Here is a 17828-nt window from a genome sequence, read left to right on the forward strand (position 1 = left end):
GACGACCAGTATTTTCTTGCCACATGTCCTTGTTTTAGACTCGGTTTAGGGTTTAGGGTTTGGGGTAGGCTTCTAATTTGTGTGTCCCCTTATCATTATTATTCTAGGGTTTACATGAAATTATAATGTCATTAATTTTTTCATCCTTATGAAATCCGAAATTTCGTAAATGGTGAAAAATTGAATTTCGGAAAATTTCGGTTTCGGTCCCTCGGATTTCGGTCGAAATTTAAAACCATTTTTATGACTACTTTTACATTAGAAGTGGGTGACCCGCTCAGAAGAAAAGGAGGTGAATATATCATTTCCCCTTGTTTTTAAACTTTTCCTTGTAAATTGGACTGTCAATAGCCACCGGGGAGAGATGCCGTGTAAGGGATGTCCCAAGAATCATCTCCATGAGATAATCCTAACCCTACAATTTGTAGAGGCTTAAAATGAACGGTGCCAGTATAGGAACCTTCACATCGGAGGGTTAGGATAATCTCATGGAGACAATTTTTGGGGCAGAGGGGATTTAAATCTGGCCTGAAGAAATGAATGCTCAGGATCATCCCAATAATGTGAGTCACACCCTAGTTGTTTTTTTAAGGTTGTGCTAAAAAAATGATTTCCATAGGTTGATCTTAGCCCTACCATCTATAGAGAATCTGCATATTATGGACGGTTTGGATCATTCTCTGGGTGCGCCGTACAGTAGTACATTTTTTAAAACACGGTGCCTTTTTCTTCCTTGGGCCACCCGCTTGTAGTATAAAAGGGGATCAATAAATACACAATAGGAGGCTGTCCCAAGGAAGAAAAGGGGGATACTTTATCTGCCAGTAAAAATGCCTCATGCTTTTCAGACCTCCACCCAGTATAAAATGCCAAAACCCATCTTCCCAGCAATCATTTTTCTACAGAAGTTTTATCAAAACCCACTTTCCAAAAATGGTGAATTTCATGCTGAAAATCAAAGGAGAGTTAGAGAATCTGACTAACCTTCAACCTGAGGGAGGCTGTGACGATCCAAATTTCACTTTCTATTTCAAGGTCCCCGTTGCATTTCTTTCTTGAAATCTTTGAATGCTTAAATCATTTTTAGGGTTTGATATTTTATCTCCATGTAAAAGACTTCTTATTCTTTCCTTTGTATTTTGAAATTTTATTTCCAGTTCAAGTGTGGGAACTGTGGAGAGTTGAGCCCAAAAGAAACAACTGTTACTCTGTCTGAAACAGTTCCACTCCCCACTGGAAGGGGAACTGCCCATCTCACTCAAAGGGTATTTTTCTCTATTCTTTGATTGTTGATTTTTTTCCTCGGGAGTATATAATTATAAATAGATGTTATCTTGTTCTATTGAATACTTCTTATTTTGGATTCACATTGCTTTCCTGTATTAGGGTTTCCCATTTTATCCTGTTGTAGTAAGTACTTGTTATTTTGGATTCACATTGCTTTCCTGTATTAGGGTTTTCCATTTTATCTTGTTGTAGTAAATACTTGTTGTTTTGGATTCACATTGTTTTCCTGTATTAGGGTTTTCCATTTTATCTTGTTGTAGTAAGTACTTGTTATTTTGGATTCACATTGTTTTCCTCTATTAGGGTTTTCCATTTTATCCTGTTGTAGTAAATACTTGTTGTTTTGGATTCACATTGTTTTCCTCTATTAGGGTTTTCCATCTTATATTGTTGTAGTGAATACTTGTTATTTTGGATTCACATTGTTTTCCTCTATTAGGGTTTTCCATTTTATCTTGCTGTAGTAAATACTTGTTGTTTTGGATTCACATTGTTTTCCTCTATTAGGGTTTTCCATTTTATCTTGCTGTAGCAAATACTTGTTGTTTTGGATTCACATTGTTTTCCTGTATTAGGGTTTTCCATCTTATATTGTTGTAGTAAATACTTGTTATTTTGGATTCACATTGGTTTCTTCTATTAGGGTTGTATTTTTCTTTCTTGTTTGAGTGTTGATTCTTTACCTTACTATGTTACAGTAATTTATGATTATAAATACATGTTATTTTGTTCTAGTGAATACTTATTATTTTGGATTCACATTGTTTTCTTCTATTAGGGTTGTCCATTTTATCTTGTTATAGTAAATACTTGTTATTTTGGATTCACATTGTTTTCTTCTATTAGGGTTTTCCATTTTATCTTGTTGCATCAAATAATTGTTATTTTGGATTCACATTGTTTTCCTGTATTAGGGTTTTTGATTCCTTTCCTCACTATGTGACAGTAATATATGATTATAAATAAATGTTATCTTGTTATAGTGAATACTTGTTATTTCGCATTCACACTGTTTTCCTGTGTTAGGGTATTCCATCTTATCTTGTTGTAGTAAATACTTGTTATTTTGGATCCACATTGTTTCCTTGTATTTTTTTTTTTTTTGAAAATAACACATTGTTTTCCTGTATTAGGGTTTTCCATTTTATCTTGTTGTAGCGAATACTTGTTATTTTGGATTCGCTTCTTTTTCTTTTTTATTTATTTCTAGTAAATACTTGTTATTTTGGATACACATTGTTTTCCTGTATTACTGTTTTCCATTTTATCTTGTTCTAGTAAATACTTGTTATTTGGATTCAAATTGTTTTCTTGTATGTGGGTTTTCTATGCATCACACCATAAAATCATACTACAGCTACGCATTCTCTTCAATTACATGATATAGGCATGGCGTTGTAGTGGCACTTGTATTTTATCTAGTGCAATTTCCATTTGTTAGCACAAATGATGTGTTCTTTGAACTGATGTCTGATGGACAATTATTCTTGATGTAAACTTTTCCCCCTTCCTGGAATGTTTAATTCTGGTGCTTTGGTGCTCCTGAAAGCCCCTTTCTACGGTCATTATGAGCATTTCGAACTGGTTTGAACAGTCTTTTGGAACCCTTGTTGTGAAAGAAAACAAAGCTGTTATGTTTCTTTCTTTATTTCAGATTTTATTAATTGATTTTTTCTTTTGGCTAAGGCCCTGTTCATTTTAGATTGGGACAACTGATTGGGAGCCTCGAACTGAATATTGGACTCAAAATTACGATTATATTTTCAGTCCAATAATCGGTTTGGGGCTCTCAATCGGCTGTCACAATCTCAAACAAACAGGGCCTGAGTTTTGGCCGTGTTATAAAATTCATTTAAAGCACTATCGGACAGATGGCCATCTAAAGCTTTTTTAACGACTCACTAAATCACGAAAAATTTCTTTATGAAGCTGTTGGAGTTATTCTTGTCGATGTTTGAGATTGTCAAGAGGAAAAATACGCCTCAAATACCTCTGCATTTTTATGATTGATGCATTCCACATGTTCCAAAAAGTGGCTACAAAGTTAAAATTTCAAATCGACCTTTTTCCCCTTCCTGGAATATTTATTTCTGGTGTTTTGGATCCTGCAAGCCTATTTCTGCGGTCATTATGAACACCTCAAGCTGATTTGAACACTCCTTTTGCAAGCCTGATACTTTCGGTGATTGACTATTATGCAAACATTAGAACTGTTTATCACTCTCTTGTGACATGTAGAGAGTATGGTGTAACTAGAAGCGAAATCAAAATAAGGACATCAGAATTTTGTTTATAGGAGCTTGTTGAGGCAACTTTGAAGTTAAGTTTTTGGCGGTGCTGTTGATTCTTCTTTTTAGCATGTCATGAGTTCCGTATTTATATTTATTATCTTTTCATTAGTGCATTGTCTCGGAAGGGGACATGCGAGTTGTGAGAGAAAACAAAGATGTTAATATATCTTCCTCTATTTCAGAAAGAATTTATTGGAGAAAATTGTGTTTCGTATATATATCTTTCTTTTGAGTTTATGAAGAGTTTCATATGTACATCTTTCTTTAAAGCATTATTGTATGGATGACCATCTATTGTTTTTGTAATGACTCCTCTCATTAGATCAAAATAAATTTCTTTGTGAGGGTATTGGAGTTATGCTTGTCGATGTTTGAGATTGTCAAGAGGAAAAAGATATGCCTCAAACACCTCTGCATCTTTATGATCAATGCTTTCCACATGTTCCAAAAAGGAGCTACAAAGTTAAAACTTTAGATTATGGTATGCAATGGATATACTAAATAACTAAAATTGTACTTGCTTTCCACCACATTCTCTTGATGAAGAGTTACAACTGGTCAGCTGCCAATGTCCTGTCCGTTACATTCATAAAACCGATAGTACAAGGAGGACTCTAAGATAAAAAATTGCCGCATGGCTGAAGGAGTTGCACCCTTAAACTTCTTATCAACCAAGAATAATCCATTAGATTAATAGACCCAATTCGCAACTCCATGATCTCGACCTCTTGTAATCAACATATCTGAAAGCTTTCATTGTATTTGCAAGAATTCCTTCAGATCACAACAATTTCCAGCTGGCCTTAAGTGCCCAAAGCTGATAAGCAACATAATTTTCCAAATAATTGCAAGTATCCTCCCCATCCATGGATGACACCTTCTTCTCTCTACGCTCCCTGCTCAAGGAAATTCATTCGAATCTTGTCCAATTTATCTTCTGTTCAAGCTATCTAGCTTTAATTAGCGCAACTCTACCTATTCCTAGCTTCCAGAAAAGCTTATGCAGTGTTCCATAGCATGATCCATATCCTACAGAGATAGGCTCCGTAAATATAGAGGAAAGTCGAGGCATCTCATAATTAGAGATCTCAAGCCACATGCAATGAACTCTACTATTGTCTAGATATTGTTCAAAGTCAATATTTATCCTCTCATACTATGTATTTCTTAAGGTTGTGTTGGATGAAATTAGTTTATCGAGAAAAGGAAGCACCAAGATTTTGCCTATCCTTGTTAGCCTTTTTCAAAACATTCTGTCATTAGTTGTTGGAGGTGGGATGTTGCCGGTGCACAGTTTCCTGCCTTGAAGTCTTCTCAATAGTCCCCTACCAATCACCCTCTTGAAAGTAAAGTTTTTGTATTTTTGCGACGAGACGGGTAAAAAGGAGGGACAGAGAGTGGGTCTCTTGTGATGCCCATAAAGAAGATATTAAAGAATCCTTCTTGACCCTGGTTAATTAGAACAGGAAATTTCACAGCGGAGATACAGTCCCAAATCCATTTTCTCCTCTTGATTCTGACACTAATCCCTTCTAGGGCACACATAAGCAATGAACACTTGGTCGTTAGCTTTCTCCGTATCAATCTTATTCCTTCTATGGCCATCCCTCTTGGCAGCATCAATCACTTCCATTGGAAGCAATGCCTCTTTTAAGATTCCGCTGCCCTTCACATAACTGATATGATTCAGCGAAACTAAGAAAAATATCATCTTCCAAGTTTGGCCTCAACAATTTTTATGCAACTCCAACCAAGCTTATCAATCCAAATTATTTCAAGGGCGATCAATAAAGTATAAAAAATGTCACCTGTCCTATGGGAATCATAGAGCACTTGGTGATGCTTGGTTCTAATTCCATGAGCTCGGAATTCCGGCAGGGGGAGTAGCTATTTAGAATAGGTATATTGTCCAGTTGAAGGCTGTAGGTAATTTGTCTTTCCTTCTCCGTAAAGAAAAATCCCTCCATATTTTGTTTCTAGTCCTCATTGAGATGCATGAAAGCCCTTCAATTCATACTCAAGTTGTCATCCTTCTCATAAGAGTAGATCTCCTAAAATAACATGTAACTGCCTCCTCCATGTTGGATTTGATCTCCTTCCTCTAGCTGAATAAATTTGATGGAAAATGCAGAATTTCATGGAGGGAAAAAATCATTTACAGTAATACAAGCGTGATTTATTTCAGGATTTATTGTGATAGCTAAATTTATAATTGCTGTAAAATGCTGAACATATATAAGAAACTAGAGTTGTATAGATATATGTGTTTAATTGTTTATGTGTTGAAATAAATAAAGTGAATCTTTTTTTTTCTGACACCATAAATAAAGGAAATCTTATTTTGCAGTGAGGTTGCTCTTAAAACTAAAGCTATTTCCTCCAGTACTATACCATGCTTCTAATTTATGCTCAGATTTTCTAATTCTTGTCAATTACTCGGGACTCAACTGATTTATTTTTCCAGACAATTAGGCTGTGTCTGCTATAAAGTTTTCTGGGCCATTATTTCTTGACATACAACCAGGAACTCTAGATATAATGAATGCAAAATAGCTATCAGGACTGACTTTGTAGTATATGCTTAACTTGTCCAGATTTTTTTGGTGGATTATTGGGTGAATTTTGGTGTTGATGGCACTGTTATTTCTAACTTGTTTCCAGTACAAATACAACCAGGAACTCTAGATATAATGAATGCAAAATAGCTATCAGGACTGACTTTGTAGTATATGCTAAACTTGTCGAGATTTTTTTGGTGGATTATTGGGTGAATTTTGGTGTTGATGACGCTGTTATTTCTAACTTTTTTCCAGTGCAAATTTTGTGGGAGGGATGGGAGTCTCATGATGATCCCTGGGCGTGGTCGACCACTGACCCTTGCAGATTGTGAGTTACACAGGTTTGCTCCACTGATGGTTTTTGAGTGTCGGGGCTTTGAGCCTGTGGGATTTTCTTTCAGAGGCGGATGGAAAGCAGAAGCTGTGAGTATCTGAGCCTGCCTAACTTTTTTGCCTTACAGTAACCAGAATATTGATTGGTCAAGATCTACTGTTCTTGCAGCTCAAATTATTACCAAATTCCTTGACCATCAATCTGGAATCATTTTATAACTAGTAATGGGAAGAAATGAGGAAAACAATTCATTTTCTTCAATTAAAATTTGTTTACTTTGTTTTGGTCCATTCAGTGTCATGTGAATTATTTTCAGGTATGGAATGTGTGTTTTCTTACTTTTTTGGGGTGGTTTTCAATGAAGCAGCAATCTCAATTTTCCTTCTGATGGATCTTGAGTTTGAGATATACTGAAGCCTTTGTTTAAAATTGCTGGCCTAACTCCCACTTGAAATCTTGTGACATTTTTTCAGTGTTATTCTCACAATTCTTGGAATTTTACAGATTAAAATGTTGAAATCTTGCTGTAAATGCTGCACCATAAATTATTATGTCTTGGTATAAACTATAAACCTAACGTCGGACATAGTTTTAAATCTTCCCGAAATGACCGAAATTTTTCTGTTTCCATTCCCACCGAAATGAAATACCAATGAATTCCTTCCACGCCATTATTTCTGACCGAAATTCTCGAAATTTGACGGAAATGGTCGTGAGTACAGAAAAACATGAAAATTTGTTATGATTTACCTTGTATAAAGCTATTTACATCATATTGACATAGAGTTGGGGTCCTTAGAGGAGAGACTGGTCATTGTACTTTCTTTTTCTTCATCACATTGTACTTCTTTATTGACTTTACTGTTCTAGATATGTGCGACAACACATGCCACTAGGTGTTTGATGTGATTAAGTCATTATGGATGGTTTTCTTGCTTGTGTGATGGTTTCTAAGTATGTATTTGTGCTTATTATAGCATTTTCCAAAGTTTCATTTTAAAATTTCATCATCTGCATATGTTTCCACTTTCCATATATTTCCTTAATTTTACAAGATTTCCACTGAAATTGAAATGTTTCCATTTCCCACTGACCAAAACCGAAATTTAAAACCATGTCATCGCAAAACACACGAGTGGTCCTTCTGGTGTTTGTAAATTACAACTACGAACACTTGCAAAACCTGAATGTTGTCATGCAGTTATGGTGTTGTAACAATTTTTATGTGTTTATAAACCTTCATATCTTTTAGTTATCGGAAATCGGGTAATTTGAGCCGCATCAAAATATCAGACTTACTGGCCGAAGATGGAATGGTAGACATACTTGTAAAGCCTTGTATATTTGGTGACTAATCAGATCCTTAGCTAAATAGTTTGAACATCATGTGATGATGTTGGCATGATCCCAACATCGTTGCTTCACAAGTTCACATAGACAATGATAATTAGAGATCACTACTTAACAGGGAGTAGTCTCTCTATTTTTTTTTAATGGTAACTTATTAAAATGAAGAAAGCAATACAACCAAACAGACCGAGCAGATCTCAAAACAAAACAAGGTTACAGAGAGCAAGAAAAGAAAAACAAGAGTAACAACCACAGTGGGAGGGTCGCAAGGAGGAAGAAAATCAAACCGATACTGCATCTCTACTTACACCAGATTTAGCAAGTTTGTCTGCCTCAAAATTTGCAGAATGACAAACACATCTGATCTCTACGTCGTGAACCTCAATTAGATCGCGGATCTCCTCGATCGTGCCCGAAATCTTCATGAGTAACTGAGACCGTCTCTCATCCACTATAATAAGATTATCGAACATTGACCAAGTCCCAAGACTCACCCCTCCATGCCTTGTCGGCCCACTTAGTGAACTGCTCAGGCCCAAGCAATTACCCGGTCCATTCACCTAGGCTGAGGAGTCGAGAACTCTCAAATTCCATGGTTCCATCCTCTCTATCAGCTTAAGGAGTAACTCAATCTCTTTGGTTATCGGTGAATTTCCCTTTTTAAGCCCCTAATCTTCAAGTTGCCATAAGAAAAACCTAGGTTCCGATACCACTTGATGTAGGACTGGTTAGGGAAATTAAATCAAGACTTTTGATTTTAATCATATGGCAGTATAAGAGGCTAGGGTTGTGGTAAAGTTGAGAGGCTAGGTTTTAAAGGAAAAAGGCTGATTGAGATGGATTATTGGTGGTCATTGGGGTGGGGACTGTTGGTGGTCCATTGGATGGTTTTCTTGGCATTATGGGAAAGATCAAGTGAGGATCAGGGTTTGGGTTATTTAGCTATGCATAGGCTTGGGGATTGATTTTCCGAGGATTTAGAAGGGGTGATGTTGGTGATTTGCTGGATGATGGTGGGGCTAGATTCTTGATCAGGAAACAAATCACGGGTAGAAAAAAAAAGAATTCAAGAAACCGAAATAAAGAAGATGAATAAAAGAGGAGTTGGAATGAGAGAACCTTGAATCACTCTAGGGTTCTTAGCAATCGCTCTTATGGATGAAATATCACACTTGCCGGCACCAAAAAGGCCGCAAAAATCTATAATTTCCTTTCATTATACTTCAGAGGGCCCAAAGGTCTACGTATATAGGCTTCTATCCTAGAGCTCACCTTGCGTGGGAGCTTCTTACTTAAAACTAACTAGGTTAAAGAAACTTGCTAAAACAGGGGCTCTTAATACTACTAAACTTGATCGACTTCCTCTTGCAGCGTCAGATGCTAATTGTTGATCATTGTCCCTTGTGCATACTGGCAGGGGAATATGTGGATCACATTTTTATCCATTGCAGAGTAGCGAGGGAGATATGGAATGGCATCCTCTTAAGATTTGGTATTTCATGGGTTTTCCCCTCTAAGCTTTCAGAGGTACTAGAAGGTTGGTCATTGGTGCCCTATGGAAAGTGTCTTCTAGCTACTTTGTGTGTCCTATGGAAAGAAAGAAATGCTAGAGTGTTTGAAGGCGTCTCCAATTCCTCTTCTTTCCTATTCATCGTAATAGCCTTGACTATAATCTCTTGGGTAAAATGCCTCCCTTCATTCTGCTTTGTTTCATCCTATGACTTGTGGGAGGGGTGGAAGTGCAGGAGTGGCTGCCCCCATCTCATGGGGTGTTAAAATTCAACCTTGATGGCTCAAGTCTAGGCAACCATGGACCGGCTGGTATAGGAGTACTCAGGCACACTAGGTATGGAGTCTTGTGGGCTTTTTCAGGGCCCATTGGGATAGCGGATGCCAGTGAGGATGAGGTTCGAGCTGTTCACCAGGGACTAAAAAGCTTGAATAGGGATGATCTGAATTGGGTAATAGTGATGGGTGATTCCTTCATGCATGTTAGAAGATCAGCTAAAAGCGTGGCAGATCGTGATCAGGACAGAGTAGATAAGCAATCCTTGGAGATGTTTGATTTTTGCCTCCATGATTTGAGGCCTTTGTTTTTTCTCCTCGTGTCTTTTCTTGCAGTGTTCCCTTGTATTTTAGTGGCCCACCCTCTTTGTGAATGAAATCTGCTACCTCCAAAAAAAAAAAAAAAAGATTTCCCAAAAGAAATCTCCATATAACAAGGACTCTAAAGAAAACCCACGAATAATTTCTTTCCTCTCTTTGTCACAAGGTTTAGGTGGACACTCTTGATTCACTTGAGGGAGTTTAGGGCATGTTTGGATGTGCATGAAGTTTTTTTTCCTTGAAAGTATTATTTTCCTCTCTTTGTCACAAGGTTTAGGTGGACACTCTTGATTCATTTGAGGGAGTTTAGGGCATGTTTGGATGTGCATAAAGTTTTTTTTTCTTGAAAGTATTCTTTTCCTGGAAAGTTCTTTTATGCAACTCTTTTTGGAAAGTTTTTTTTTACTGTTTGGTTAGCATCCTTCAATATTTTGGTAGCTTAAGTTCTACAGTTTGGTTGATGATAGTTAACATTTCCATGGAAAATTATTTTGATGAATGATAAAGTGAAGGGTGCCATAGCAAGAGCCCAGTGGCAAGGTTTACCCCCTAAGATCCACGAGACTCACCACAACCAGGGGCAACTGTATCTCTGAAAATGACGAAAATAGCCTTATCTCATAAAAAATGGTCAAGATGTCCTTATCTCATAAAAAATGAGCAAAATGCCCCTATCCCATGAAAAATGAGCAAAATGCCTCTCTTATAGAAGATGGCCAAAGTATCCTCATCTTTTATTTACGCCTGCTGCATAGCAATTAGGGGTATTTTGTCATTTTCTGGATTCCAATACCCAGCCCTTCCAACCCTCGCAACAGTCTCCCTAGAAACGTCCTGCATCACTTCTGATCAATTTGGGATATGACTTGCTTTTCTTAATCTCCTTTAAAAAAAAAAAATTATCTGTATTTGTTGATAAAAGAAGAAACATTAGATCAGAAATTAACCTGTAGTCCCACATACTTTACATCACTACCGAACCCCCATTGTCCAAGGATGTCAGCTATGTCATTAGCAACTCTAGGAATATGGGTGAAGGAAATGCCCAAACCTCTAATGCAATCGTTAATCTCATTTCTAATATGACCAATTCTCCAGACTGCTGCAGTCATGTTGCTCAACCACACTCTCATGTTGCCCAACCAATTGCGTTTTTTCTAGTCACCCTCCAACCACAGCTAACCTCAAAGCTCCTCCTTGAACAAACGATGCCCATTTCCAAGGATCTAATCTCGAAATTCATAGAATTGGCTATGCAAATCGGAACCCAATAAGCTAAAAGTGTATCAATACGACTATCTCTAATGGCTCCACCAATCCCCATAGGAACTTGATTTCCTAACTAAGCATCAAAATTAAGCTTTATTACTTGGGTTGGAGGTGGTTTCCATCTTGCCACCTTATTTTCCTTTGCTCTTCTAGCTAATAGGATTTCTTTCCAATACCTTAAAAAATCAAGTAGGACTTTTGTTGCTTTGATTAACACCCTTGGTTGTGGCACTGACTCATCTTTGTGCAAACCTTTGAAGGAAGTTTACCCAAAATTGCTGCTTGGTAATGTATTGATTTAATTTCATACAGAAGTGTGTTCTGTTGTTTGAAACTAATCTGATGCTTATCTGTTGTTCTGCAGTTGAGTGGGACAAAGTTCAATGACATCGACTTATCTGATGGCGAGTTTGCTGAATACGACGAGAAGGGTCAATGCCCAGTTGGAATTTCCAATCTCCAGGGAGATTTTGTTGTTTTTAAATGAGAAAGCGTTATATGGCCGAAACACGAAAACGCTCGTTTAGACTCGTATCAGTACTGATTAAGAAGTGAATGGGAATATGCTTGGAAGATCTTGTTGTGAAATGGTTGACACAAACACTCATTAACAGCTTACTGGACATATTAAACTACACAAAGAAGTATATACTAGCTTTATGGTTTTATTCTGAGATGTCTACCTTCTTTGTATATTGATAGGGAGAGCCTATGAAGCATGGGTGCGGGTGCGGGTGCGGGGTGCGGGTGCGACACGACACGGGTACGTGGGTACGTGATTTTCCAAAAAACTTGGGTGCGGGTGCGTTGAATATAATAATATTTTTTATTAAAAAAAAATTTAAAAAATAGGAAAGCAATCAAATAACCATAACATCACCATTCACCAAAATGGAAAAAGGGCTTTTATAATTTAAACCCCCCCCCAAAAAAAAAATGTTATTGGCAGCCCTCTTCTTTTTTTCTTTTTGTTTTAAAACACTTAAAAACGTGTCGGGCACCCCAAGCGCACCCGACCGTCAAAATTTTTTTAAAAAGGGTTTTTGAATCGGGTGCGCACCCGACACGCACCCGAGCGCGTGTCGGATACGCACCCGATACGGGTACGCGGGCCATTTTGAAGCACCCGTGCTTCATAGGGGAGAGCTTTTCTTTTACTCATTTCACCTTTCATATTGGTATTTCTGGGCTCTCTTAGCTGCTTCTTAACTTTTTGAATGCAACCGATTTGGTTGAGAAGTCTGGGCTCAAGCCCAAATTGCTCTCTGATTGAACTCAGCCACAGCTAACTCAACAAAAGGAATCAGATGAGCCACTGAGTCTAATTTCTTTTGCTTATTTCTAAGCCCTCTTAGACTTTTATGGCAATCTCCATGGGACACAACAGATGAAGAGTTTGGATTATCTAATTGTTGCCACTTATACTTTTATCTGCTACTACTTCCACATGAAGAAACATGGCATCTCACCCTGGCTCACGATCTTAGGACTGTTGATCTAGTGGGCAACAGTGGGGGTGGGCCATGGTGGAATAAGATGCTTAATGAGCCATGGGTTTCAATTTTGGTCCTCATTTGTACACCATTGGGCCCTATGATGCAGGAGCATCCCCTGGAAACTTTATATCAGCCCTTCGTTGCATTTGATGTAGGCTCTTCTATATTGTGCTTATATGGGTAATTTGGTTATTTTGTGTTTTACTTTTCCATTATAATCATCATTTAGTTTAAGGGTAGAATTGTCTTTTCCATTGTAAAGGCTAAAGGCCCATTTCCTTGTCATTTGTAATTAGCATATTTGAATTTGAATTTGAATGAAATTCTCGATCTTGGATCTAGCAAGTTTCTTGGAGAGAAATTCTCTCCTTTGCTAGGAGAAGTTTCTTGGCTGTGATTTTCATGGAATTGAAGGATTTGAAAGCTAAATTCCTCACCTGTCACTCTTCAAATCTACTCAATTCATCTTTGTGAATCAAGGAACTCTTGTTGCTCTTGAAGTTTCTTGCATCTTCTTGCAAGGTTTGAAGACGATTTGTAGAAGAATTCATCAAGAAGAAGAACAACATACAAGATCTGTCCTGCGAGTGTTCCTGCTGCAGAGTGCTGGAATTTTGGGAGGCTTCTGAGATCATTAGGTAACTCTTACAATGACATCTTTGCTGATCTGCAGACCTCTGGTTGGTTAAATTGGTTAAATTTGGGTGTAATAAGGAATGGAATAGTGCTTTCAATCAAGTTGAAATTGCCTGCTAGAACATAATGCAGATCTTGAATTTGTGACTTCCGTTACCGTTGTTCCTGCTTAGAGAGGTTCACAAGATCAAAGAATTACAGCCATACTTGATTGTAATTCAAGAAAAAGACTTGGGAGTTGGAAAATTGGAGGCTGACGAACAAGGATTTTCAGGAACTTGAAGTTTCAACTTGTCCTACATACTTGGCCTGAAATTGTTTGTTAGACCTGAAAATTCCCACCTTGTTACCCTATATCCAAAGTGATTTCTATGCTCTTAAAGCTTGATCAGTTGTGCATCCAGAAGCACAGATCTACTGACCATTTAAAATAGAGAAGAAGAAAATTTCGTTTCTACATAGTTTCTGTATTTTCAAAAAAAAAAAAACACATAGTTTCTGTAAACTGTCCTTGAACGATTCTATAACTTTCAAACTATGAAAGACTGAAAGTGGATCTCAGTAGTTTCAATAAAGCATGTGGAGTGGAATTTGGTAATGCTCTCAAAACTCACACTAAACACTGTTCGAATCAATTCAAGAACAGAGATTTAGATTCTTAATAAACACCTTTCTTCCTCGGTCCACCCCCTCTAGTCGGTGGTCGGGGAAGAAAAGAGGGGAGAATGTTTCATTTTAAAGAGTTGTGATTAATATTGATTTTCACATGGGACATTTGTATAATTTCGGCCATTGGTATGGTGAACCCCTATGACATGCCCTAAGTGATGTTAGTCCTTGCTTAAGTAGTCTTAACTGACTTCCCATTGTAAAGATTAAGGCCTACAAAAATTAATGATTTTCATCTTATTGGAACCCTAACAAGCTCTGCAGATCAAGTGGCTAGGATCTTTTGATCGAAGTGAGGCCGGTGGCAATGGGCTGTCCTGATATTTGTTAGTCTGATCAACGGACACGATCTCACCGTGTGGCATATGTGGGTCCAAGGGTGTGTTGAGCGGTGATACAAAATCATCGGTTCTATCCTTTTGATTACTTGGGACACCCAACAACAGTGTATCAATGAGTCAATGACTGCAGAGGGCTGATGTACTTCACGTCTGAAGGATTCAATGGGGTTGATTTCCACGTAGTACACTGCTCCTGGGTGTCCAAGTAATCAAAAGGGGCGGATATATCACTTCCCTTTGTATATGAAAGAGAGAATTTGAAGAAGAAGGGAACATGTAGGGAGGGGAGGATAAAAGGCTAGGGCAAGGCAAGAGGGGTTTTCTCTTGGGGGACCTATGAGGGCTTTTGTGGTGAAGCAAAAACAAGGCTCTTATTCTTGAGGATAAAGCTAGGGTAAGGCCATCGGTGTTTTCTCTTGGGGGCTTTTTGTGATGAAGAAAAAGCGAGGTTCTTCTTGAAGAGAATGTTTTAGGCAAAAAGAGGGGTTTTCACTTGGGCTCTTGGAAGGCTTTTTTGTGGTGAAGCAAAAAGGGTATTTCCCTCTCTTCTTGTTTTTCAAGGTGTATTCTTCTTCTTCCATAGTTCTTCTCCAAAGTGTTTTCTTCTTTGCAAGACAAGCATTGTACTGGAGGGTTTTTCAAAGGATTTTCTTCATACTCGGTGTAGAGATTTGATGGTTGCATAGTAGGTTGGAGAGAAGGGTTTTATCGGTGCATTTTACAGGCAGAAGTAACATTGTATTATTTTGGTTATAAATAGTGGATTGTGTGTTGCCTTGTCCGTGGAATAGCCCATTGTAATGAACCACGCATATTCTTGTATTATTGTGGTTGCTTGATTCATCCATTTCTGGTTGTGGTTATTTGGCACATTTTTTTCCATCTTGTTAGTGCAAGATCTTGGAAATTTCCATGTATTTGGCAGTGGTAGATTGGTGGATGCAGGGGCAGAGCCACATAAGCGTGGGGGTGGCCATGGCCTCCCAATGACTTGCAAAATCCCTTTTACTGTAACAAATAGGGCTTTTACCGGCGCTTAGAAACTCTGCTAAAAGCTGGACATACATTTACTTGCGTTCTTCTATTTTTGAAGAAAAAAGGAAAAAGAGAAGAAGAATGAAAGCTGCTAGCAAAATGGGAACACATTTTGCTCTAAAAAATGGGTTCTTATTCAACGCCACTGTATAAAAGAGAAGATAAGGAAGCACCAAGGGGCTGATTGGATACGCGGAATTTAGAATCCGGGATTTCTTCAAAATTGCAGCTAAGAGACCAGAGAAGAAGCTGACCAGCCGTCGTTTTTAACTCGTTTTTGACTTCTCACCCTTCTTTCCGTCAGCAAGAGAATAGCAGATCCTCCCATATTTCTAGGTTTTAGAAATCTTAGGATGCAGGAGAGATTTTAAAACCTGAATTTCTCACTTAAAATCTAAGAAATGCTGTTAGGACAGCATACGGTAGCTTGATCATGAACCCTCTTTTACACTGTTTTCAAACTAAAAAATTGGATTCTAAAATCCGCGTATCCAAACGGCCCCCAAAGGTTGGGGAATTTGGGTTCTACCAAAATGATCAAAACACCTCTATTTTAAAGATAATTTTTTTTTGAAGGAAAACTAAGCAAGCTGCGGCGTCTATCAGAAAACAGATCTAAAATCTAATATAGATATCAAATCCTAGCCCTAAAATCTAATATACATATCAGATCAATTTTTTGATGGCTGGCTAATCACCTTTCATCAGCTGGAATTTCCTCCAATGTTGTATTGTATTGGCTAGGTGGAAAGAGTCCCTTCAACGTTACGTAGCGACTGGTGAGAGATTTAGGGTGGTGACATTTAGACCATGTCCGGCTGCAAGGAATTTTTTTTTCATGATAAATGAGTGTCTCCAGAGATGAAAGAGGGGTCGACGGTGGGAGAAAGAGAAAGATTTGAGAGGACCAATTGAGATGAGGGAGAAAAGTTGCTAAAATCAGGAAAAAGTCGATTAGATTTTGAGTATAGTTTTTTTTACTGAATTTTAGCCCCTTCTCACTACTTGGAGACGCTAGTTTCTTGTATTTTTTTTCATTTCACCCACCCAACTCCTCTCTCACCACTTGGAGGCACCCGTTTATCATGAAAAGAAATTCATGGTAGCCAAACGTGCCCTTATTTGAAAAATTTTCACCCTTGGTAATGGGTATTATTAGTCATTTACTCTTTCAGTTAAAGTAAATGCAAGAGAGTATCCCCATTTCGAGTTAAACCATTTCATAGGAAAAATGCTTCCTCTGCATTGCTCCAATGAATAGGGTAAACTAAGAGGGATATTTGAATTCCAGTGTTACAATGACCATATGTTTTAGGGGTAAATGCACTTTACATCAAGTAGATCAGTGGGCTAGGATAATTTTCTTGAGAAGATTTTTTGGCCACTGTCTATCTACGTTGAGGCCCACTAAATGAATAGTTTAGATCATAAAAATAAGGAAGCACCATTACATGATCCATTGCTAAGCACAATATTGAGAGAGAGAGAGAGAGAGAGAGAGAGAGAGAGCCACTTACCTCATTTCCAATCTCCATCTCCAATGTGTGTTTGGTTGCACTAAAGCCAGGATAGTTTAGGGGGTTTGCTTTGCATTTGGGTGCCATGTCAGCACAATATCTTGTTTGGATGCCATTGTAGCATCAAAATCCCTAGAGACTGCCAAACAAGTTTAATAGGTAATTATAGCATATCTGGTGACGTGGCATCCATATCCTCTCCTTATACCTTCCAAGCCAAATTTCTCAAAAAAGGTTGAATTTAGCTTCGAGAATGATTTTTCTCCCTCCACCCCTCTCTCCCTCTCCTCTTTCTGTATTGGTAATGACACCCCTTCCCACTACTCTACGAGGTTGGCAACCAAACACTATTTTTTACTGTCTTTTTTGGAAGGTTACTACTACTAATCACTGTTCTACTAGGTAAATTTTGGTAAATCAAATGTTTGTGTCCTCCCTACTGACTGCGTATACCACTAATCTAAAAGGTAACTACGTGCCAACAGCCAAACAGAGCCAGGTAAATGGATAAGCTGCGTACGTTGTCATGAGGGGAATAAATAAATATTTAACAGACCCATAGCGTGAATTTGGATTGCTAGGATCAGAATCATAATCCGATTCTGATTCTCATGTAAATGGAATGGAAAAAATAAAAAAATAATTCAAAAAATTTCAATGAAAATTCATTCCAGCAGAAAACCATCTACTGAGATGGATAGGGGTGCAACTTGGTTGGGGCTCAACACGATTTTGGCTTGGATTGGGTTGGCATTTTCTCAGGCTGGGTTGGGTTGGGAAAAGCCAACCGATATAATTTTAGGTTGGGTTAGGGTTGAGGCCTTGGCAACTAAACTTGACCCCGTCCTCTTATTTTACTATGATTTTCTCAGGATTATGTTTTTTCTTGTTTTTTTCTATTTGGCCCTAGGTGAATCAGAATCCAAACCCAAACTGACC

At 38.0% G+C, this 17828-nt stretch overlaps 1 protein-coding gene across 1 annotated transcript; it reads left to right on the forward strand.

Annotated features, from left to right (window-relative positions):
* Positions 1-873: 873 nt before the first annotated feature.
* Positions 874-11871, forward strand: LOC143845442 (uncharacterized). The gene is made up of 4 exons (XM_077353788.1): positions 874-1035; positions 1158-1265; positions 6392-6559; positions 11560-11871. Exons 1-4 carry the CDS (start codon positions 934-936, stop codon positions 11680-11682), a joined length of 501 nt encoding a protein of 166 aa, XP_077209903.1. The 5' UTR covers positions 874-933; the 3' UTR covers positions 11683-11871.
* Positions 11872-17828: the final 5957 nt, after the last annotated feature.

This window comes from Tasmannia lanceolata, unplaced genomic scaffold, assembly GCF_043159265.1.
Source record: "Tasmannia lanceolata isolate RefF3 unplaced genomic scaffold, GAP_Taslan_0.1 ptg000015l, whole genome shotgun sequence".
NCBI classification, from domain to species: domain Eukaryota; kingdom Viridiplantae; phylum Streptophyta; class Magnoliopsida; order Canellales; family Winteraceae; genus Tasmannia; species Tasmannia lanceolata.

Coding starts and splice junctions, on each gene's coding strand:
- LOC143845442 (XM_077353788.1), top strand. CDS start 934: ATGGTGAATTTCATGCTGAAAATCAAAGGAGAGTTAGAGAATCTGACT. Junction 1,036..1,157: donor ATTTCACTTTCTATTTCAAG/GTCCCCGTTGCA, acceptor TTTTATTTCCAG/TTCAAGTGTGGGAACTGTGG. Junction 6,560..11,559: donor GCGGATGGAAAGCAGAAGCT/GTGAGTATCTGA, acceptor GTTGTTCTGCAG/TTGAGTGGGACAAAGTTCAA.